At 34.6% G+C, this 25,873-nt stretch overlaps 1 protein-coding gene across 10 annotated transcripts in view; it reads left to right on the forward strand.

The window, feature by feature from the left end:
• The window catches only part of OSBPL8 (oxysterol binding protein like 8), a 160,047-nt gene that overhangs the window by 28,235 nt on the left and 105,939 nt on the right, over positions 1-25,873 (forward strand). For all 10 annotated transcript variants that reach the window (XM_045069086.1, XM_045069089.1, XM_013056023.2 and 7 more), the window contains one exon: positions 19,744-19,852. In XM_045069086.1, the coding sequence (XP_044925021.1) occupies positions 19,811-19,852 (42 nt within the window). In that variant the 5' untranslated portion in view covers positions 19,744-19,810. The remainder of the gene's footprint in view (positions 1-19,743; positions 19,853-25,873) is intronic.

Raw genomic sequence — 25,873 nt, forward strand, 5'->3', positions numbered from 1 at the left:
CCATGTAGTCTTAATTACTTGTGAAGAAACTTTTACTTTGTTCCTGTTATTCACTTACTGAATTTTTTTCCCCAGTGCTTGCTATGTGCCAGGTACTGTGCGAGAAACTGAGGTTTCCAAAATAAATAAGAGCAAACATACCTTTTCCCCCAGCCTTGAGATGTAATTGACCGTATTATACTGTGTAAGTTTAAGGTAAACAGTGTGATGATTTGATCCATGCATGTGCTGCAGGATGTTTACCAAAACTTTGTGTTAAAGACTCCTTAATCTCACATAATTACCATTTTGTTATGTTGTTGTGAGAACATTAAAGCTTTGCTCTCATAGCAGCTTTCAAATTACAATACAGAATTGTCAACTGTAGTCACCATGCTGTACATTATATCCTTGGAATCTATTCATCTTACACCTGGAAGTTTGTACACTTTGACCAGTATTTCCTCATTTCCTCTTCCCCTGAGGCCCCTGACAACTCTGTTTCTATGAGTTCAGTGTTTTTAGATTCCACATATAATTGAGGTCATACAGTATTTGTCTTTCTCTGTCTGATTTAATTTCACTTAACTTAATGTCTTCAAGGTCTATCTATGTTGGAAATGGCAGGATTTCCTTTTCTTAGTAGCTGAATAATTCTATTTTATAAATAAAATTTCCATGTTTTGGCGATTGTGAATAATGCTGCATGAACATGGGATATCTCTTCAAGATAATGATTTTGTTTCCTTCAGATAAATACCCAGTAATGGAATTGCTAATGGTAGTCCTATTTTTAACTTCTTGAGGAATCTCCATACTGTTTTCCACAGTGGCTGTACCAGTTTATATTCCTGACAGCAGTGCACTGGGGTTCCTTTTTCTTCATATCCTCACCTACATTTGTTATCTCTTGTTTTTTTGAGAATAATTCTAACAGGTGTGAGTTGATTAATCATTGTGTTTGTTTGTTTGTTTGTTTTTTAGATTTTATTTATTTGACAGAGCAAGACACAGTGAGAGAGGGTATACTAGCAGGGGAGTGTGAGAGGAGGGAGCTCAGCAGGAAGCCCGATTGGGGGCTCGAATCCTAGGACCCTGGGATCATGACCTGAGCCAAAGGCAGCTGTGTAATGTAACAGCTGAGTCACCCAGGCACCCCAATCATTGTGGGTTTGATAGGCATTTCCTCTATGATCAGTGGTGTTGAGCACCTTTTCATGTAGTTGTTGGTCATTTGTATGTCTTCAGGAAAATGTCTATTCAAGTCCTCTGCCCATATTTAAATCAGATTTTTTTTTTTTGCTATCAAGTTGTACGAGTTCCTTATCTTTTTTGAATATTAATCCTTTATCAGACATGTGGTTCACAAATATTTCATCACATTTTGTAGATTGACTTTTCATATATATTGTTTCTTTTGCTGTGCAGGAGCTTTTTAGTTTCATACAGTCCAGTCTTATTCCTATAAAAAGAAGGTATACCAATGTTGCTTTTGTAGCTTGTATATTTGTTACATAGCCCCTCCGCCCCCAATCAGTGCCAAGACTGATGTCAAGGAGCTTTTTCCTTTGTTTTCTTCTGGAAGTTATTTGGTTTCAGGTCTTAGGTTTAATTCCTTAGTCCACTTTGAGTTGATTTTTGTGTATGGTGTAAGATAGGGATCCAGTTTCATTCTTTTGCCTGTGACTTTCCAGTTTTCCCAACATCATTTACTGAAAGGACTATTCTTTCCCCATTGAGTATTTTTGGCTCCCTTGTCAAATATTAGTTGACCATATACTTATGAGTTTATTACTGAGTTCTCTGTCCGGTCCCATTGGTCTGTGTCTGTTTTATGCCAGGACCATATTGTTTTGGTTACTATAGCTTTGTAATATAATTTGAAAAGAGAAATTATAATGCCTCCAACTTCATTCTTCTGAAGATTGCTTTGGCTATTTGGGGTCTTTTATAGTTCCGCTGGAATTTAAGGATTGTTTTTGTATTTTAGTGTGAAATGTGTCTTTGAAATAATGGTAGGGGTTGCACTGAATCAATGATGACTTTGAATAGTATGAATATATAAAAATATTAATTCTTCTGATCCATGAATATGGGATGTCTACTTTAATTTCTTCCTTGGAGTCTTATGGTGTTCAGTATTTAGATCTTTCACTTCCTTGATTAAATTTATTTCTAAGTGGGGTACCTGGCAGTCTCAGTCAGTAGAGCACATGACTCTTGATTTTGGAGTCATTAGTCATGAGTCATTTGGAGTCATGAGTTCAAGGACCACTTTGGGTGTAGAGCTTACTTGAAAAAAAATTAAAAATAAAGCCGGTTCACCTGGGTGGCTCAGTTGTTAAGTGTCTGCCTTCAGCTCAGGTCATGATTCCAGGGTCCTGGGATCAAATCTGGCATTGGGCTTCTTGCTCAGGGGAAAGCCTGCTTCTCCCTTTCCCACTCCCCCTGCTTGTGTTCCCTGTCTCCCTGTGTCTTTCTCTGTCAAATAAATAAAATAAAATCTTAAAAATAAATAAATAGAACCAATTCTTTTAAAAAAATTATTCCTAAGTATTTTATTCTTTTTGATGCTATTGTAAATGGAATTGACTTCTTTGTTTTTTTCCACATAGTTTATTGTACTATAGTAATTTTTGATTTTGTATCTTGCAGTTTTACTGAATATGTTCATTAGATCTGTCAGTTTTTTAACTGTGTTTAGGATTTTCTGTATACAAGATTATATTATCAGCAAACAAAGACACTTTATTTATTTTTTTTTTAAGATTTTTAAAATTTATTTGACAGAGATCATAAGCAGGCAGAGAGGCAGGCAGAGAGAGAGTAAGGGAAGCAGGCTCCCTTCTGAGCAGAGAGCCCAATGTGGGGCTTGATCCCAGGACCCTGAGATCATGACCTGAGCCAAAGGCAAAGGCTTAACCCACTGAGCCACCCAGGTGCCCCAAGACACTTTTTTTAAAAAAGGTTTTATTTATTTATTTGCAAGAGAGAATGAGAGAGCGAGAGCAGGAGAGGGGTGAGGGAAAGCAGACTCCCCCTGAGCAGAGCCTGATGTAGGTTGGGCTTGATCCCAGGACCTGGAGACCGGGACCTGAGTCAAAGGCAGACACCATCTGAGTCACCCAGGTGCTCTGAGACACTTCTGCTTTTCCCTTTCCAGTTTGGATGCCTTTTATTTCTTTTTCTTGCCTAATTGCTCTGGCTGGGACTGGAAATCAAATTCTTCTCAAACTCTTCAAAATAAAGATCTTCCTGATCTTGAAAGGAAAGCTTTCAGCCTTTCACCACTGAATGTTAGCTGTGGATTTTTCATATATGATTTTTATGTTGAGATATGTTACCTTCTATACCCAATTTGTTGAGCTTTTATTTTTTTCCAGTTAATTATGAAAGGGTGTTGACTTTGTCAAATGCTTTTTCTGCAGCTGTTGAGATGATCATGTGATTTTTGTCCTTCATTTTAGTAATATAGCATATTTACATTTATTGATTTGCATGTGTTGAACTATCCTTGCATCCTAGGGGATAAATCCTATTTGATCATTGTGTATGATCTGCTTAAAGTGCTATTGAATTCTGTTTACTATTATTTTGTTGAGGATTTTTGTGTTTATAGTCATCAGGATATTGGCCTGTTTTCTGGTAGTATCATTGTCTTTGGTATCAGGATAATGCTGACCTCATTAAATGAATTAAGGAGTGTTCCCTTCTGTAGTTTATTTTGAAGAGTTTGAGAAGAATTGGTATTAAATCTTTAAAATTTTGGTAGAATTTACCCATGTAGGCATCTGATCCCAGGCTTTTCTTTATTGGGGGTTTTGATTATTGCTTCAGTCTCCTTAACTTGTTACTTGGTCAGCTCAGAATTATTTCTTTATGATTTGGACTTGGTAGACTGTATGCTTCTAGGAATTGATCCATTTCTTGTAGGTTGTTCATTTTTGGTGTATAATTGTTCATTATTAGTGTCTTATGGGCCTTTGTATTTCTGTGCTATCTGCTGTAATGTCTCTTTCCATTTTTAATTTGTTAATTTCTTGTTTATTTTTTCAAAAAACCAATTCTTAGTTTCATTGGTCTTTGTATTGTTTTTCTATTCTGTTTCATTTTTTTTCATCTTTGATCTTTAGCTTATTTCTTCTGTTAACTTTGGGCTTAGTTCTTGTTTTTTTCAGTTTTTGAGGTGTAAAGTTGGGTTACTTGAGATCATTCCTTTTTCTTAGTTTAGGCATTTATCCCTGTAAACTCTTTTGCTATATTCCATAAACTTGTTATGTTGTATTACATTTGCATTTATTTCCAGATATTTCTTTCTTTCCCTGTTAATTTCCTCTTTGACTCTGTGGTTGTTCAGGAATGCGTTATTTAAATTCCACGTTTGTGAATTTTCTGCTTTTCTTATTATTGATTTCTAGTTCCAAATCTTTGTGGTTTGAAGAGATCCTAGCATGATTTCAGTCTCTTAAAATTTGCTGAGACTTGTTTTGTAACCTAACATATGATTTATCCTTGAGAATGTTGCATGTGCACTTGAGAAAAATGTGTATTCTGCTGCTGTTGCTTGTAGTGTTCTGTATATGTCTGTTAGGTACATTTAATCTAAGGTATAGTTCAAGTCCAGTGTTTCCTTATTGATTTTCTGTCTGGAAGGTTTGTCCATTTTTGAAAGTGGGGTATTGAAGTCCCCCCATTATTATATTGCTGTCTTCAAATCTATTAGTATAATTTGCTTAATATATTTAGTTGCTTCAATGTTGGGTGCATATATATTTACAATTGTTATATCCTCATGATGAATTGACCCCTTTTTTATTATATAATGACCTTTTTTGTCTTGTTTCAATTTTTGACTTCAAGTCTATTTTCTCTGTTATAATTGTAGTTACCTCTGCTCTCTTTGGTTTCTATTTGCATGAAATGTTTTTTCACCTCTTCTCTTTGAGCCTATATGTGTCCTTGAAGCTGCAGTGAGTCTCTTGTAGGCAGCATATAGTTGGATCTTTTTTTTTCTTTTTTTTAAATCAATTCAGCCACTCTGTGCCCTCTCATTGGTGTGTTTAATCTATTTACATTTAAGGTAATTATTGATAAGTAAGAACCTATTATTTCTATCTTGCTAATTGTTTTCTGGCCATATTATAGTTTCTTTGTGCCTTTCTTCCTCTCTTATTCTCCTTCTTTATAAAGTGATGATTTTCTATATTGGTACACTTCGATTACCAATTATGTGTGTCTTCTTTAAGTTTTTGTTTTTTGGTTGCCCTGAAGCCTACTTGAAACATCTTATAGATATAACAATCTATTTTAAGCTTATATCAACTTAACTTTGGTCTCAAAAAAACAAAACAAAACCAACAAACAGAAAACTGCTCTTTCATTCCCCTCCCTCACATTTTGTGTTTTTGATGTCACATTTTAATCTTTTTATATTGTGTATCAATTTACAAATAATTACAGCTATAACTATTTTTGTCCTTCAACCTTTATACTAGAGTTAACACACCACCATATTACAGTATTAGAGTATTCAAAATTAGACTACTTACTTGCCTTTACTAATGACTATTTATTTTCCTAAGTTTCCATGTTACTGATTAATGTCCTTTAGCTTCAGCTTGAAGAGGTCCTTTCAATATTTCTTGTAAGGGAGGTCTAATGGTAAAGAACTCCCTCAGGTTTTGTTTAGGAAGGTCTTTATCTTGCTTTCATTACTGAAGGACAATCATGCTGGGTAAAACATTCTTGGTTGACAATTTTCCTTTCTTTCCATACTTTGACTATAGCACTCTTTTCACTCCTGGCCTGCAAGGCCTGTGATGAGAAATCCACTGATAGACATGGGAGTTCCCTTATATGCAAGAATTTTTTTTTCCTCTTGCTGCTTTTAAAATCCTCTTTGCTTTTGGGCCATTTTATTATAATGTGTTTGGAGAAGATTGTTTGGATTGAAAATGTGGTGACCTATTAGCTTCATGAACCGGGATATCCAGACAAATCTCCCAAGTTTGCCTTCTCAGCTGTTATTTCTTTAAATGTGTTTTCTACATTTGTATACCTTAATGTATACCTTGCTTCTCTTATTGGTATTTTATAAGACCCATAGAGACCCATAGACATCTGCATACCTTTTCTTTTTTCTCTTTCTTTCTTTCTTTCTTGCCTTTCTGGATGATTTCAAAAGATCTGTCTTCAAGCCCCCTGATTATTTCTTTTGTTCTTTGATCTGCTGTTGAAGCTTTCTGTTGAATTCTTCAGTTTAGTTATTGTATTCTTCAGTTCCAAAATTTATTTGTTCTTTGTTTTCTCTCTCTTTGCTGAACTGTTTATCTTCTTGTATGATTTTCTTGTTACAGTTAAATTGTTTTTCTGTGTTCTTTTGTAGCTCTCTAAGTATCTTCAGAATGATTATTTTGAATTCTTTGTTGGGCAATTCCTGGATCTCCCATTTCTTTAGAGCCAGTTTGTTTCTGGAGGTTTACCATATTGCTTTGGTTTAGCTATGTTTTCTCGATATTTTATAGTATTGTATCTTTGTGTCTATGTATTTGAAGAATCAGTCACCCCTTCCTGACTTTATAGACTGATTTCAGTAAGAGAAGACTTTCATCGACAGGGGGGGCACACTAGAGTATGCTGTGTCCCTGAGTCTCATAGTATTAGGATACCAAGTGCAGGGGCATGTGGCAGTACTGGGTTTTCAGTGGCCATTGTGGCCCATTGGCTAAAGCCATTGGGGTCTATAGCATCAACAAATGTGTGTTTTTTGGCTAGTGTTTTGGGAGTTCTGCAGAGTCATTGAGGATTGTTGTGGTCCTCAGTAGTACCTCTAGATTCAGCACCTAGGGTCCAGGGCAAGCAGTGATAGTGTCTGGAACTTGTGGTATTCACACACTCAGCTATAAGGACTAGCTAGGGGTGCAGCTAGTGGCAGGTGTGGTCACAAACAGACATGTAATGGTGGGGCTCAGGGCAGGTAGATAGCTGCAGGGGCCTTGGCTCTAGGTGTGCCCCACATGCTTGCTGTGTCTTGCTATGGGTGCATGGCAGTAGAGGACAGTGATGGAGTTGGGCCAGGATGTGCAGGTGCACAGCTCAAGGCGCTAGCTGTAAGTGATTCAGTGGTACTGCCCAGTGACAGAAGACAGGGCCTGATCTGGACCCACAAGAAGCTATGATGGCCCTGGCTGTTGGTGTGCTCTTCCTTGGTTGCAGTCTCCAAAATGTGTATGTATGTGCATGTGATAGTGGAAGGTGGTACCAGATGTCAGGCCAGTAGTGTGCAAGTACACAACTGGAGGAACTCATTTGAGCACATTCCTATCAAGTAGAAGTCAGCTATGGGAGTCTAGGCTGGTGTCTTGAACTCAGCAACCACAGATGCCTGGACTGGCTGCTGGTATAATTCCCAGGCTCTGGAGGGGGCAGATGAAAGGAAGAAATGTATTTGTATGTGGAGGATCAGGCAGCTAGAGTCTGTGAACTCAAATACCTGTGGGGCAAAAGCTAGTGAAATCTGTCTCTGTGCTGGCTGTTGGTCTGGTCTGGTCTGGTTTGGTCTTATCTTCTTTCTTTTATTGTTTTAAGCAGGCCCTATACCTAATATGGAGCCCAGTGAGGGGCTTGAACTCATGACCCTGACATAAAGACCTGAGCTGGGATCAAGGGTCTGATACAACCAGTTGAGCCCAGTACTGTGTAGTGTGGGTCTCAATCCCAGGACGCTGAGCTCATGACCTGAGGGTGAAGGCAGACATTTAACCGACTAAGCCATTCAGATGCCCAATAAGTTGGATTTTTCTAGGATTTCTTTTTCTTACAAATTTTCAAATTTATTGGTATAGTTATTTATAATTTTCTTTCAGGGTATCTTTAATGTTTGGAGGATTTGTTATGATTTCTCCTTTATCAGTCATAATATTGGTTATTTTTCTGGTCTCTTTTATCCCCCTTGCTTTTTACCTAGCCTTCATCAAATTGAATCTTTTTAAAGAACTAACTTTTGACCTTGTAGATTTTTCTCTTTGTACTTCTGCTCTTTGTTATTTCCTTCCTTTTACTTTTTAGATTTAATTTGCCCCTCTTTCAAATTAAAAAAAAATTTTTTAAATTTATTTAAGAGAGAGAAGAGCATGAGAGAGGGGAGGATCAGAGGGAGAGGCAGACTCCCCACTGAGCAGGGAACCTGATGTGGGACTCGATTCTGGGACTCCAGGATCATGACCTGAGCCAAAGGCAGTGGCTTAACCAACTGGGCCACCCAAGCATCCCTCAGATTTCTTGAAATGGTTGTTTAGCTCTTTGATTTTCAAACTACGTTTTATAGGTATAAATTTTCTCTATAAAGTAGTCCTATCTTGGCCATAGAGAGTCCTTTTGCGTTGGCTCCTGAGTCTTCATTATATAAACCTTGCATTTTGCTTGGATATGCAAGATACTGGAATGTAAGATATTCTAGGCATACCTTGTACATTTGTTTTCTTAGACCTAGAATATGCCATTTCTCAAAGAAGCCCTGATACCTTTTAATAAGAAATGATGGAGATCACAGACTGGATGCTGGATCTGGTTGCTACTAGGTTGGTTATTGTCTCTATGTGCTGTTTTGCTATTTCCTTTTAAACCCATAAACTCTATATTTCACTTCGGAATGATTTTTTTCTTGAAGTATTAACAGGGAAGTATGAATGTATAGTAAGAGGGTTCTTACGTAGTTCTTTGCAGATTGGCTTGACACTTTTAAGGAAATGTATTACCTTGAGCTATATTCTGTCATTCATATTTTTTTCTCTGTATCCAACTCTGCAAAATGTCCAATGAATTAGATATATATCTACTCTATATAATATAAATATATATTTATAATATATAAATTTCTATATTTATAATATATAAATATATATTTATATTATATAGAGTAGATATATATCTAATTAATATAAATATATATTCATATAAATATATATTATATAGAATAGATACATAAAATAGAATCTTGCTGTGTCAAAATTTATTTTTAAATTATGAAGTTACCTTTCTAATCTGTTCCTTTTTCCACATGTATTTTTTAGAAAAATTGTACTCTATAGTAATCTATTTGAGATGACTTCATTATTTCATATTATTTTATTTTATATTTTGTAGAATTAGGTATTTATTGGGAGATAAGGTTAACTAGTTTTGTTACTAGATCTAAAACCAGATAGATGAATCTCAAAAAAATGTAAACCAAAGTTTAAAATAGACTGCAAAAGTTAAAAAAGCTATTAGATTATAAAGATTTATAAAAGATTCTACATTAATTAATCCTAGTTAGATTTATTTATATTTTCTACTTCTGGTAGCTAATTTGTTTTATTTAATATAAAAAGGCTTTGCGAAGTTCTCCTAGGACAGGAATGATATTGATTGTTCCATATATGTCCAGAATCTACATCAGTGTCTCCTATGTGACAAGAAGTAAATAAATATTTGATGAATGTGTTTTGAGCCCTTTTAGGACATACAATTGATGGTGAAGCAATATAGGTATAAAGGCTTATTTTAAGCCTTAACAATTATGAGTTATGTATATTAATGGTTAATCTAAAGAAAATGGGAAATGGAATTTGTTTTGTATCTTACCAGAAATTTAGTAGTAGTGATTTTCTGTTTTTCATTGTATGTTGTTACTCTGCTACCTCCAGAAGGCTGAGTTTAATATCCTTATGTGCTACATAGGTAACATCATACATGTAGCTTTGTCATAAGACTCATTACATTGTAATATACTAGTCAGTTTATTTTGCCTTTTTTTGGCTAGGACAGGAATGATATTGATTGTTCCATATATGTCCAGAATCTACATCAGTGTCTCCTATGTGACAAGAAGTAAATAAATATTTGATGAATGTGTTTTGAGCCCTTTTAGGACATACAATTGATGGTGAAGCAATATAGGTATAAAGGCTTATTTTAAGCCTTAACAATTATGAGTTATGTATATTAATGGTTAATCTAAAGAAAATGGGAAATGGAATTTGTTTTGTATCTTACCAGAAATTTAGTAGTAGTGATTTTCTGTTTTTCATTGAACTTAGTCTAACACTGTTGGTTTTCCTCTGGGCAAATTGCTAATGATATTATTTTGGCTGAATTCTACATATTGTGTATTTTATTATCATCATTGTTGTTGTTGTTACTATTTTTAGAATGAAAGGAATTTTAACACAATTCATAGGTGCCAAAATATTATTATACTCTAAGAAACATATGTACTGCACTATTTTGCAATAATATAGATGAAAGCCCTTTGGATAGATGATTGCTTTATTCCAGCAATCCATTTACATAATTTATTTTGTCAAAGTGCTTGTGATTATGATGTTGGTGCTTCTGGCTTGCTCTTTGGGAACTGTCACAATTATGTGATGATTTTCTCATACTAGGCTTTCCTTAAGGATTTGACTTAGTGTAAATACTGTATATTAGGTCAAAGTAGCTAAACAAAATTGTTTTTATTTGCAACCTTTTTTTTTTTTTTTCAAACTGGCAGTGAGAGAGATTAGGATTATTGAATCTAATACTCTTCTAGTATGTTGTACTTTAGAAGTATGATGTGTTCATTGATAAGCATTCTTGCTTTTGAGAATATTGGTTATTGTTACATAATCATTTAACAAAACAGAACAAATAACTTCTGAGGTATCCTGTGAGATAGGAGGAAATACTAATAATATACAACTTGTTGATGCCTTCAGATGGAGCCATCATTCATTATAGCATCATAAATTTGTTAAAATTAAGAAGGGCACTTGGGTGACTCAGTGGGTTAAGTGTCTGCCTTTGGCTCACGTTATGATCCCAGGGGATCTAACTCCTGGAGTGGGACGCCCAGCACAGTGGGGAGTATGCTTGTCCCTCTTTGCCCCTCCCCCTGCTTGTGGTCTTTGTCTCTCTCGAATAAATAAAATCTTCTTTTTTAAAAGATTAAGTGACATGTGTTAAAGATGTTAGCATTGCTTAGGAGTTGCTCCTTCCTTTTCTCTGTTACTGAAATAGCAATTTAAGCCCCCAGTAAAGAACTATTATAAAAATTACTTTTTCTAGGAACTTTTTAAGTGTAGACAGTGAGGCACCAATTCCCCAAACAATGGCTAGAATACTGATAAAAAAAGGAACAAAAGAGGGAACAAAGTCTTCTTTAAAATTTGCCTTTGACTAGTAATTATGTTTAAATTTGGATGCAGGCCTAGCTTTAGCCCTGCAATTTGGAGAAGGGAATCTTCAGGATTATGACACATTGTACTCTTTTACAAACATTTTATTATACTTTCTTCTTGATTGTATGTAACATATACTGTTAAAAATTTTTTTTAAATGGCAGAAAAGATTTCTTCTCAAGCCTACTCCCTGGTGCCTATTGCCATTAGGTTTGTGTTTAGTTACCATTTAAACTTTTAGGAAATAAACTTTGTAATTCTCAGATTATCATTTTGATGAGGGAGCAGAAGGCAGGCCAAGGACAAAGCACTAGCTGACACCCCACAACCTACCCACCCAACCCCACTCCTGTGTGGAATACATACATGTGACATTCTTCAGAAAACTTCCAACTATATTAATGGTAATGCTTTGTTATAGGGAAAAACAACCTTAGTTTCACAATAGCCAGGCCTCCAGTATCCTGAGAGTCTTCTTTAGCATATCAACGTCCTTTTGGCAGCTCCCTTTTTCCTTACCTCCCCCCAACACCCAAATATATAATCAGCCATTCCTCAGAACCCCAGGGCAGCTGCGCTTTCTGCCCACCAATCTCCAAGCTTTAATAAAATTAATTTTTTGTGCCAAAGACGTCTGAAGAATTCTTTTTTGTCTGTAGGCTTTAAAAGATCTCATTAATGTTGTGAAACTACATCAATATAAACATCTTTTGACTTTCACCTCTGAAAGATGGGGAAATTATTATGCTTATACTTTAAGCCTCCAATCAGTCACCCTCTCCCTCTAGGATTTTTTGTTTCATATGTTGCAATTTTTGGCTTCAAGGAAAGTACTAAAAACTTATTTCTTGACATAGTAGCAATGTCTCTTATTTCAACTTCTTATTATCAAAGATAAAGAATTTAGGGCACCTATCCTTAATTTTATCTTTCTTTTCCACTTCTGGCTTCCTCTTTTAAATTGGTCATGTTATGATTTGACTTTTGTATGTGTGTGTGTCTTCTTTGCCTTTTATATTGGTTAATTCAGTTTTTACATAATGTAATTGATGTACATGTTGGGGTTTGACAGCGAACAGTCAAGAAAGAATTCTTAAGATGTCTTAGGTGCAAAAAGGGTGGTTTTATTAAAGAATGGGGATAGGACCGGAGGACAGAAAGAGCAGCACTAGGATTGTGAGGATTGCTGATTATATACTTTCAAATTGAGAGGGGGTTAGGAATAGTGTAAGTTTCTCAGAAATTTGGAAGCAAGGTTACCAGGACCTTGAGGGGCTACTTTATTTATTTATTTATTTTTTAAGGAAAAGGTCATTTACTACTGGCTAGTAAAACCTTCATTATGAGATCCCTTCAGATGTATATCAGTGGGCCATAAGTTTGGAGGATAATTGCTAACTTATATCTTGGTGGTGGGGTGGGTAGTTGGGTAGAGATAATGAAGTTTCCAAAGAGATTTTTTTTTTTTAAACCAGGCTTGTGGAGGTTGAGCTACTGTATAGCCATGGTTGCCTTTTGCCTTGGGCAAAGTGTTAACATGGAAGCACCTAAGCTTCTTGAGAAAGGTCACTCTGCCTATCTCAAGAAATTGTCTATGGCTATTAAGTTTTAAGGAAGTTAAATTTTTGTCTTTTGCCTTTGTTCTCCGCATTAGTAATTACATGGAGTGGTTTTTCCAAGTTGAAAAGCAAAAATTGGGATTCATTCATTCTATAAATAGTGATCCTTTAATATTCAAGTACCTCAGGGATCTGAACTTGATCCTTTTTTCTGTCTGCACAGATAACCCAGGGACTCTCATCCAGTTTCATCTTTTAAATTTTTAAATGTGCAATGGGGGGATGGGGGTAAAAATGATATGCTTTACCATGGGATCAAACTTAAGTTGTTATCAACTTAAAATACACTGCTATAGTTAGAAATTGTTATATGTAAGCCTCATTACAACCACAAAATAAAAACTTATGGTAAAAACACAGAAGATGAAGCAAAAAGAATGTAAGCATACCATTAAAGTCCCCAAACCACAAAGGAAGAAAGTAAGAGGAGAGATGAAAAGAGGAATTATGAAAATATCCAGAAAACAGTTAACAAAATGGCAATAAGTACATACTTATAAATAAATAGATAAATAAATAAATAAATATTTATATATTTATTTTAAAAAATATTTTTATTTATTTATTTGACAGAGATCACAGGTCAGCAGAGAGGCAGGCAGAGAGAGAGAGAGGAGGATACAGGCTTCCCGCGGAGCAGAGAGCCTGATGTGGGGCTTGATCCCAGGACCCCGGGATCACAACCTGAGTGGAAGGCAGAGGCCTTAACCCACTGAGCCACCCAGGTTCCCCTATAAATAGTTATTTAAAAAATAAATTATTTTAGGGGCGCCTGGGTGGCTCAGTGGGTTAAGCTGCTGCTTTCGGCTCAGGTCATGATCTCCGGGTCCTGGGATCGAGTCCCGCATCGGGCTCTCTGCTCAGCAGGGAGCCTGCTTCTCTCTCTCCCTCTCTGCCTGCCTCTCTGTCTACTTGTGATCTCTCTCTGTCAAATAAATAAATAAATCTTTTTTAAATAAATAAATTGTTTTAAATTGATTGGACTAAATTCTCCAATCAAAGATTGGAGAGTGGCTGAATAGATAAAACAACAATAACAACAGCAAAAAAAACCAAGACCCATCTGTATGCTGCCTGAAGAGATTTTCTTTAGATGTTAGGACACACAGAAGTCTGAAAAGGGAGGGATGGAAAAAGATATTCCATGCAAATGGAAACTTAAAGAAAGCTGGAGTAGCTGTATTTATATCAAACAAAATACACTTTAAAACTGTAATAAGACAAAGATGGGCATCATATAATGATAAAGGGATCAATCCAAAAGGAGTATTAACATTTGTAAATATTTATGCACCAACATTGGAGCATTACATACATAAAGCAAGTATTTACAAGTCCTAAAGAGAAGTAGATAACAATACAGTAATAATAAGGGATGTTAATACCCCAGCATCACTGGATAGATGATCCAGACAGAAAAGCAATAGGAAAAAACTGCCCTTAAATAACATGTTAGACCAGATGGAATTAACAAACATAATCAGAAAATTACATCTAAAAGCAACAGAATGCACATTCTTCTCAAGTACACATGGAACATTCTCTAGAATAGGTTGTATGTTAAGCTACAAGTCTTTATTTTATTTTTTAAAAAATTTTTATTATTATGTTCAATTAATCAGCATATACTACATCATTAGCAAATCAAGTCTTACTCTATTAAAGAGTATTGAAAGCATATCAAGCATCATTTTTACCACAATGGTTGAAAGCTAGAAATGAATTACTTGAAGAAAACTGGAAAATTTACAGATATGTGGAGATTAAACAACATGCTTCTTAATAACCGTATGAGTCAAGAAGAAATAAAAAATATCTCAAAACAAACAAAAATGGAAATATAGCAGAATTTTTGGAATATATCAAAAGCCAGCCTGAGAGAGAAGTTTACAGTGATAAATGCTATTGGTCAAGAAACAAGAAAAATCTCATAACCTATCTTTACAGCTTGAGGAAATATAAAAAGAACAAACTAAGCCCAAAGTTAGTAGAAGGAAGGAAATAACAAAGATTAGAGCAGAAATAATGAAATAGAGACTAAAATGGCAGTAGAAAATATCAATGAACTAAGAGCTGATCCTTTGAAAAGATAAACAAAATTGGCAAGCTTTTAGCTAAAGCTCACTAAGGGAATAAATAAATACAATAAAAAAATAAAAGAGGAGATACTACAGCTGATACCAGAGAAATACAAAGGATCATCAGAAACTACTATGAAAAATTATAATTATCTGCCAACAAATTGGACAGTCTAGAAGAAATGGGCAAATCTCTAGAAATATGCAAGCTATTCAGACTAAATCATGATGAAATAGAAAATTTGAACAGATCAATTACTAATAAGGAGATTGAATAAGCAATTTAAAAACTTATTTCAAGTGAGAATCCAAGGTCATGTAACTTTACTTGTATATTCTACCAAACATACCAAACAAAGAAGAATTAATATCAATCCTTCTTAAACTCTTCCAAAGTATAAAAGAGGAGAAAACTCTTCCAGATTCATTTGACAAGGTCAGCATTTCCCTGATACCAAACCAGACAAGGATGTCACAAGAAAAAATTACAGGTTAATATCCCCGAGGAACATAGATGCAAAAATCCTGAAAAAAAAAAAGCAAACTTAATTAAACAATACATCAAAGAGATCATACACCATGATCAATTGAGTTTATTCCAGGGGTGAGAGGATGGTTCAACATCCACAAATCAGTCAATGTGGTATACTATATTAATAAACTACAGTATAAAAATCATCCGATTATATCCATAGATGCAGAAAAAGCATTTGACAAAGTTCAACATCTGTTTCATCTCAACAATGCAGGTAAGAGGGAATGTACCTCAGTATAGTAAAAGCCACATATGACAAGCCCACAGCAAACATCATATTTAGTGGTAAAAAACTGAAAGCTTTCCCGCTGAGGTCAGGTACAAGACAAGGATTCCCACTCTTGCCCTTTTATTCTGTATAGTTTGGGAAGATTCAGCTAATTGAAAATTTTATTGGGAGGAAGTCTTCATTTCCAGACAATGATGATTAAGGAAGGTGTAGCATTTAATCATAAATTGGGATAAGTCAGGAAAACATTCAGTCATCAAAAGCTACACATACAACAAACAGACACATACATGCACATCTGTGCTTCATATTAACCTCAGTGTAGAACCAACATAATACATGTAGGCATGAAAGCAGGGGGAAGAAATAGGGGAAATAAATGTGTGAACATTTATGATATTTTCCAATAGAGATAAAAGAGAAATAGGAGGGTAATTTTCAGGAAAGTAGAACTGAGAAAGGACTTTTTAACAATCAGGGAGGTTTGAGCATTATGGACAAGTAGAAGAACTGACAGGACAAATTCTTATAGTAGAGTTCTGTACTGTCATTAGATATTAGAAGAAAGTAGCTTGAAAATACGGGTAGAAAGCTTAATCACAGGAAAGATGGTGGCTGATAGAGAAGAAATTCAAACTGGGAGCTTTTAAAATTGCTCTTTTTTAAAAGTAGTTGTTTATGTTATTGAACGTTTCTTTGTTTTAGAAAAGATTCTGTATAGGTAACTTTAAACTTCAGTCAGAACTTAAGGATTTACAGAACTTAGGCAGTTGGCGAAAAGGAGAAACAGCAAAGTACAGGTGCAGGTAAGGTATGAGAGGTGGGTACAAACTGGAGAATGTTTCCCCTTGTAAAGTGGATGGCTGCTGCTTAGCTCTAATCAGTTATTGCTCAGTCTTCCAGTATTTTAGGACAAGTTATAAATCTACATTGTTATATGTATAAGTTTTACTCTTAAAATATTGCTTGAAAAGAACCAAAATCACAGCCATTTCCCTTACATTTTGTGACCTGTTTTACACACTGAATTCCTTGTCATGTATGGTTTCATTACTATTTTGTTTACATAAAACTTTTGAGAGCTGCTTATTGCTAAAGTATAAATATAAGCACAATGGAACCAAATCTCCTCTTACAAAATTACTGCAAAGCCAAACACTGGTTTTAAAAAATCATTTGAGAAATATATATATGCTATTCACAGGCTAACAAACATTTGTCACATGCCTACTACTAAGAATAACATTCATGTCTTTAAAAATTAAATGTATTCAAACACTTCTCATTTTGCTAATTTAAATTCAGTGTGCTATATTATATCCAACTGCTTGCTTAACATGCCCACTTGAATATCAAATAGACATCTCAAACTTAACATATCCCAAACTAAATATGTTTACCCCGACCAAGTACCTCCCCCATCTCATCTGAATGGCCATCTTTTCAGTCATTCAGGCCAAAAATCTTTGTGATTATGGATTCCTTTTTCTTTCCCACTTCATAGTCAATCCTTCAGGAAATCCTGTTGCTTCTACTATCTAAATATATATAGAATTCTACTACTTCTGAGTATCTTTATGGCTGTCATTAAACCTAGTATCATTGTTTCTCTCCGGGATTATCACAATAGCTTCTTAACTGAATTCCCAATTCCTACCCTTCCCCCACTACTACAGTTATTGTCAACACAGAAACTTTAAAAATGTAAGTCAAATCATATTCCTTCCTCTGAACCCTCCAGTGATTTCTCATATTACTTAGAATTAAAGGCTAAGATCTACAGTGACCCACTGGACCTACTGGATCTACTACTTTGTTCCCTTAAGTGATCAGATCTCTTCCTACTCTTTCATCCCTTTGCTCATGTTGTTCTAGGCACATTGCTTTCTTGCTAATCCTTAAACTTCCAAGTTAGGCTCTTACAGCTTTTGCACTGGGTATTCCCTCTGACCTGAATATGCTTTTTCAGATATCTATAGGGCTAATTTCCTCCCTGCTTCAAATGTTTGATCAGATGTCATCTTTTCAATGAGACCTATCATGAACATGCTATATAAAATTGTAACCCTTTCCTCCCTGGTTTTTCTTAGTCTGCCTTATTTTTTTCTCATAACATCATGCCCTAACATAAAACCTTTTTTAAAAAATTTTACTTAGTAAACATACAGTGCAATATTGGTTTCTAACATATGACTTTTAATTTATTGTATTTATTGTTTGTCTCTTCCTAGAATATAAGCTCCATGAGATTAGGGCTGTTTGTTTTGTTTATTGATGTATTTTATTATTTGAAAGATCCAGTTGGTTTTATTAAGTGATTAATGAATCAGGCAGCATCCCATCTAGCAAGTAGAGGGGAACTCCTTCACTTACGTATTTTAAGTGCCTAATATGATGTCTAGGAATAAATAAACCCTTCAAATGGAATGGATAAGATGAAAAAAATTGGTAAAATACTTTTGAAGTTGAAGCTTCCTGTGGGTGTTTTATTATTTTTTTTTTTAGTTTTGCCAATTTCTAGAATAATGCCTGTCAGTATTCAAGTAAGAATTTTAGTGTGCATCTCAGACATAAGTAATTTTTATATGATCTGTTTTGGATCATTATTCATACAGGTAATTGAGGGGACATTCAGTGCAACAAGTGTTTATTAAATGCCTACCATGGACTAGCACTGGGTAGACAGATCAGTAGAATGCAGTCTTTGCCCCTGAAGAGAATTAGATCATGAGAACAAATAATTACAATGCATTGTAATACATAAAGTAAGGAGGGATACCTAAGGTTTATAAATTGAAAGTCCACTTAGCTTGGGCTGATTGTATTGGTTATATCAAAGAAACCAAATGATAGCCCTCCAAAGCCCAAGTAAAAAGTATTATCCCCGGGGCGCCTGGGTGGCTCAGTGGATTAAGCCGCTGCCTTCGGCTCAGGTCACCATCTCAGTGTCCTGGGATCCATCCCCACATCGGGCTCTCTGCTCAGCAGGGAGCCTGCTTCCCCCTCTGTCTCTGCCTGCCTCTCTGCCTACTTGTGATCTCTCTCTCTGTCAAATAAAATAGATAAAATCTTTAAAAAAAAAAAAGTATTATCCCCACTGTTTATACTTCATTGTAGCCTTTTATATTTGCAGAAACAAGAAAATGTTTTTCAGACTTAAAGAAAGGACCAGAATTTTGCTGACTTACTGATTTGGGTTTTGTTAGCGCTTTTAAGGAAGGCTTATTAGAGACATTTGAATATATATAGTTATTGTAAGAGTTCAGTTTGAAGAAGAAAAAGACTTGTTATAAAGACATGCTTCTAAGACTTTCAAAATAAAAATATAAAAGTGATACATATTCATTGTAAAAATGGGAAGACACAAACACGAAGAGTATTTTATATATAATGTTCTGTAATTTGCCATTTCCACCTAATTGGCCCTCATTTTAGTTTATATATAAAGCAAGTACGTAAGAGTATGCAAAGACCTACCTGATTTTTAGAAGTTGCTACATGATACTCCATTTTATGTCTATAGTATAATTTAAGCAAACTCCTAATAATTGACATTAAAGTTCGAGTTTTCTCATCATTTCTATTACTTTGTGGGATGTGTTTGTATATCTGTGTGCATTTGTATAAACAAATACGGCATAATTATTAGCCTCAAAATTACTGGATTAAAGTATACATATTTTTTAATTGCCCTACCAAAAATTGTTATAATTTATATTCTTCTCCCAAAGTATGTGAGAATACTTTGTCCTACATTCTTGCCAGTGTTGGCAATATTAGCATATTTGCCAATGTAATCATGAGAAAAAAGAACACTTATTTCCTTAATTGTAGGTAGATTTAAACATTTCACTTTGAACAGTCTCATATCTGTAACCTTGTTCTTGCTGTTCATTACTTGGTATATTTTCTTTTCTTCATTTTTTTTTCTCTGAATCTTTACCATTCTTTAAGGCCCATGTCAAAATCTGTTTTCTCCATGATTGGATTTCTCAGTAACCTCATCCTAAAATGATTTCTTCCTCCTAATATACTTACTGATTTTTCCATTTCTCACAGTTTTATACTAGTCCTAATACATAGGATTTTTTTTTTCTTCCAGGATATTCAAATTTACAGGATGGCTAAATATTAACAGAAAGAGAAGCATATACCTACCTTCTTTCACTATGGATGCAGGTTTGGCAGATGGAGAACCTGATCAAACTTCGGTGAGTGATTCAAGTGTAGCATAATAAGGTACTATCACCTACAGCTATGAAGTGTTTGATCTAAGCCATCATTTTATCTTAAAAAAAATGTATTTAAAACAAACCTAAAAAATTTTAAAGTAATTCTTTAACTCTTGCTGGTATGAAAATGACAGATATTTTAAAGCTTGTTGAAGCAGAACACAGTCAGTTTTCTGATATTTCCATCCTATCTCCTTCTCTGCTTACTTGTATTAATTTGGTTCCAGCCCTTGGGATGGTAAATTCTTTGGGATAATGCAGAGGCAAACTTTTCTATGTTTCATATTGCTATGGAATTATATTGAGATGTTTGTATATTTTAATTTAGTGAAAGCCCTTTGTTCAGACTCAGATTTAGGGACAGTCTAATGATTGATAGCAAAATGCTATTTTGCTTATTTGGGTTAAATTGTTCCCAGCTTTTTTTGAATTTCTGGTTCAGTCTTGTATTAGTTTCTTAAAGGGTCAAAGAAAGTTAAACTTTAAAATAACTTGTTAATAGAAAATAAAATGGGCATGGAAGTAATTTGGTTTACAAAGGTTATTGTCACAGTGATTATGAAAGGAAAACTGATGGTAGGTTATTTTATTTTCACTATGATTTCAACAAAAAGTTAAGATTAAAACCTTGTCTTAGAACATGTATACTTTGCCATAAATATCTTATTTAAGGTTAGTGGACTTAACTATTTTAGCTGAAATATTTTAAATCTCATTGATAATAAAAATGCCAATAATAACAATAGTTGCTATTCTCTAAGTGTGTGCTTTGTCAGACTGCCCTCACAACAGCCATTAAAGGTAGGTATTGTTTATTCTCACTTTTAAAGATAGAGAAAATGGTTCTGAGCTGAAGGTTAATTATCTTCTCTAAGAGCTCGCACAGCTTAAGGGGTGTTTCAGTACTTTGCCACTAATGTATTGGCTCTGTGCCTTTAAGAATTACTTAAAATTTACTGTTATCTTTTTTTTTTAAAGATTTTATTTATTTTATTTATTTGATAGAGATCACAAGTAGGCAGAGGGGCAGGCAGAGAGAGAGAGAGAGGGGAAGCAATCTCCCTAACGAGCAGAGAGCTCGATGTGGGGCTCAATGTGGGGCTCAATCCCAGGACCCTGGTATCATGACCTGAGCCGAAGGCAGAGGCTTTAACCCACTGAGCCACCCAGGTGCCCCTCTTTTAAACTAATATCTAGACAGTATTAAATTCTATACCAGAGTATCTGTGATGTATTAATAAAATTTAATTCATTTTTTATTCTCAATCGTGCTGATATTTAGAGAGATTGGAGCAAGATATTTAAAAAGCAATGAGAACAGTTTTCTTTTTCTTGTTCCCTCAGTTTCCTTTTTGAAATATTGTAGCTTATTATAGAGTAAAAAATACCAAAAATTTCATTTGCACTACTCAAATATTATGTATTTGAAACTAATCTTGAGATCTACTTTCGAGTTACCTATTTATAAAATATCACCTTTGAACTGCACCGCCTAAGCTGGTTACTGTTTAGATCTAAGAGAAGTGGATAAGTACACGGGCTCTGTAGATGCACCGCCTAAGCTGGTTACTGTTTAGATCTAAGAGAAGTGGATAAGTACACAGGCTCTGTAGATGCACCGCCTAAGCTGGTTACTGTTTAGATCTAAGAGAAGTGGATAAGTACATGGGCTCTGTAGACATTTAGCTACATATTAAAATCTAAGCTTTGTTGCTTAGTTGTATGACCTGGGTAGTTAATTAAATTCTCTAGGCTTTCAGTTTCTTCATCGGTTATATAAAGTTAATAGTAATATCTACCTTCCAGAATTGTTTTGAGGTTTTGTTTTGTTTTTTAAGATTTTATTGATTTGTCAGAGAGAGAAAGGGAGAGAGAGCACAAGCAGGAGGAGCCACAGGCAGAGGGGGAAGCAGGTTCCCTGCTGAGTAGGAAGCCCAATGCCAGACCTGATCCCAGGAGCCTGGGATCCTGACCTGAGCCAAAAGCAGATGTTTAACTGATTGAGCCACCCAGGCTTCCCTGTTTTGAGTTTTGATTGTAATAATATATCTATAAAGTGCCTATTATAAAGCCACAGACATTATAAACATCCAGTAAATAAAAGCTATTACTATTATTATTGATATACCTAGCTGTATTAAGCTTTCTGTCCATAAAGATAAATAATTAGAAGGCAGGAGAGGCAGTAATACACATTGGAAAAAAGCCCTAGGCTATTCAGTAATTTTGGCTTTATACTTTCTCAGAATCTCAGTTTTTCTTCCTAAAATATTGAGGCAAATACTCTACTTCAATAAAAAACATATAGGCAAGAATATTCCTTCTGAGTACTTGATAGCGTCAGTATGATCAAGAGAAACCAGAAAGTTCTTTGAAAATATGAAGTAGTGTGTCAACATGAGTTTGTAGTGTTTGTTTTTAAAAATGATCGCAGGTACTAGTTTTTAAGATATTAGTAGACTTTTAAAAATTGCTGCCTCTGTACAAAGTACTATGCCTGGTGAAGGGGATGCCAAGATATATACAATATATTCTGAATTAGGTTTACTTGGGGAAGAATAGAGATGGATAGACAAGGCAAAAACAGATTTACTCAGTGTTAACTGATGAACATAAAACAAGGCAAGATTTACAAGCTGTGCTGGGGCGCCTGGGTGGCTCAGTGGGTTGGGCCGCTGCCTTCGGCTCAGGTCATGGTCTCAGGGTCCTGGGATCGAGTCCCGCATCGGGCTCTCTGCTCAGCAGGGGGCCTGCTTCCCTCTCTCTCTCTCTCTCTCTCTCTGCCGGCCTCTCTGCCTACTTGTGATCTCTGTCTGTCAAATAAATAAATAAAATCTTTAAAAAAAAAAAAAAAGATTTACAAGCTGTGAAGAGTGGGTGGTTGTTATATACTGGGGTAGTTAGAAGGGTTTTCTTAAGAGAACATGCACTTTGATTAGCACAGGTAAATAGTATAGGATTGAAAATGCGCAAGGAGAGTATTCTAGAAAAGGAGGATAACAAGAGGCAAAGCTAAATGAGGAGAATTAACTGCTTATGGCTTTTTTTTTTTTTTAGAGAGAAATGAATTAGAAAAATTAAGGTAGATTAGAAGGTAGTGTTATTTACAGGAAAAATGATTCATGAGGCAGAAAGAGACCAAAATTGTAGGTTTTGAGTGCCATACCTGGGATTTTGAACTTGAATCTGAAAGCCATAGTATATCATTGAATATATTTATGTAGATCAATGAATCTGGAAGCAAAATATTAAATGATTAGGAAGAGTAAAAGATATTAAGAGACTATTATTGGAGTCTTGGTGTGAGATTGTTAAAGTTTGGACTCAGTATGACTGTCAGTGTCCATTAATTTAGTATTCTTCTTCCATAGGAGATTACTTTTTCTTTTTCTCTTCTTTTTTTTTTTTTTTTTTTAAGTAGGCTCCATACCCAGCAGGCGCTTGAACTCACAACCTTGAGATCGAGACCTAAACTGAAGTCAGAAGTTGGACACTTAACCCGTTGAGCCACCCAAGCGACTTTACTTTTTCTTTTAAAAAAATTCCTTTGCCCATTTACTATTCCAGTTGTGTATAGTTTAGTTTTTGTGGTAGTGTTGTCTTAATTAGTAAATATTGAAAAAATACGAATTGAGTCTCTGAACATGGAACCTACTATATTTCAGGACACAAGTATACATTTAATATGTATCTTATGATAGTTTTTAAAAGTCCAGAACTTAGACCACTTTATCAATTAACCACTAAGAAATGCTTAAAGTGTAGGAGTTAAATTTTTATTAATAGATTGAGGTAGACTATGTGAAGCTTTTTTTTTTTTAAAAAAATTCAAAACCTGAATAGGTTTTTCACCTATTCATTGTATTTTTTAAAAATATTTTATATATTATTTCTGTTGCTGGAAGAAACCTTCTTTTAGAAGGTCTGTTAGAGGTAAAAATCTTTTGTATTATAAGTGAATTATATAACTGACTTCAGAAGAGAACATAGTTTTTAAAATACTCATGAATCTTTTGTATTATAAGACGCTCTCAATTGAAGTAATCTTTCTTAAGATTCTGATGTAAATGGGGTACTTTGAATCAAAGAATTTCTGAAATGTAAGGAAATGCAAAGATGATTTAGTTCAGTAATTCTCAGAATGTAGTAAATGAGTGTCTTTCTCATGGACCTAGAGATTATCCAGCTTCCTGAAACTTCTATTTTTACATACTTACTAGGTGGTTTTTTTCATGTTTACTGTGATTTGGTGTTCATAAAGTAAAATTGGTATGTTACTAGACTTCACCAAGAGCTTTAAATCCTATTCTAAGAAATGTGGCTACTATATATAATATTTGACAACATTGTATAGCTTATGTATTTTGCCATGCCAGTTAATGGAATTGCCCCAGTGTTTGGTAACATTAAGTATTATTTTGAATGGTCCTAAATTATGTAAATTCTTAGGTTGCAGAGATCTTCTAATGTAAAATAATGAAACAACTAGAAATTTTAGTCACCAATTTGTTACCTACATATTTGTTCTCTCTTATATTAAAAGAGTTCTTTCTTTCTAATAGCTACTTCTAACTATAAGAATTTATATTTTAATCACATTTAAGAGTGGTGCTATCTTTCTTGAACTTTTTATTATGGAAAATTTCAATATATTTTTTAAAAGATGGACTAGTATAGTGAATCATCATGTGCTTATCACTTGTTCTCAACAATTAACAATTCAGGTCAGTGTTGTATCATCTGTAGTCCCACCTTCCCATCTCATGTTTTTTTGGAGCAAATCCTGGATAAATTATTTTGTTTGTAAGTATTTCTGTAAATATCTCTAAAATATAAAGACTTTTCTTTAAACTTCAACCATAGATATCATTAGTATCCTAAAAACAAGTAATTCTTTAATCAAATAACTAGTCAATGCTTAAATTTCCCTGATTGTCTCATAAATATTATTTTCTTATAATCCTTATGTTGGCCTTGGTTGATAAGTCATTGAGGCCTTTTTTTAATCTTTTAAGTCTCTCTCGTATCTGTTTTTAATTTTTCCTTTTCAGTTTATTGAAATAAATAAGAGAGTTCATCCTATAAAATTTCCCACAGTCTGGATTTTCCCCCATGGTGATTATTTAATGAGTTCTTCAGTCACTTAAATTTCTTACAAGTTGGTCAGAGTTAGACTTGCTCAGACTCTTTTTTGACAAGTATACTTATTGAGGGTGTTGTGTATTACCATCGGAGACATATAATATCTGTCTCTCTTCTTGTGATAATAGCAGCCATGGATGATCATTGCCTAGATATGTTAATTCACTGGTGGTATAAATTAGCGTCCTAACTGGCTTACACAAATGGGGACTGGAGAGAATAACTGTGACTAGTCCTTACCTTTCACACGAACCAGCCCACCTTTTATCTTTTAAACTATTAATCATTTTGCCATTTTACAACTTTGTTGAATCTTCTACTAAAGGGAGACAGTTTTTAAAAGGATAAAGCAATTTGACAAATATGCTTTATGCTTTATTACCATCTTTAACTTATGAACACTACAAGTTAGTAGTATTTCAGTATTTGTAATATTTGCACTTCCCAAGTGGGAAAATACCACTCAGTTATTTCTTACTGTAAGGGTACTTAGATTCTATCTTATTATAGTTTCATTTATTTGACTTGTTAAATGTTCTTAGAAGCTTATTCAAGCTTATTATTCAAGAAGCTTGAATAATATAACATAAAAAATTTGCAGATATATAATGGGACTTTAATCAACTCTAATGGGAGTTGAAAATAGCTTTTTTTAATTGAGATTTTATTTGAGAGAAAGAGAGTGTGAACAGGGGGAGTAGCCTAGGGAGAGGGAAAAGCAGCAGGGAGCCTGACTTGGGACTCGATGCCAGGACCCTGATATCATGACCTGAGCTGAAGGCAGATGCTTAATTGACTGAGCCACCCAGTTGCACAAGAGTTAGCTTTGAAAAAGAAAAATAACCAGTGATTTACACA

The sequence above is a fragment of the Mustela putorius genome, unplaced genomic scaffold, assembly GCF_011764305.1.
Source record: "Mustela putorius furo isolate JIRA1106 unplaced genomic scaffold, ASM1176430v1.1 tig00003911_pilon_pilon_pilon, whole genome shotgun sequence".
Classification (NCBI taxonomy): Eukaryota; Metazoa; Chordata; class Mammalia; order Carnivora; family Mustelidae; genus Mustela; species Mustela putorius.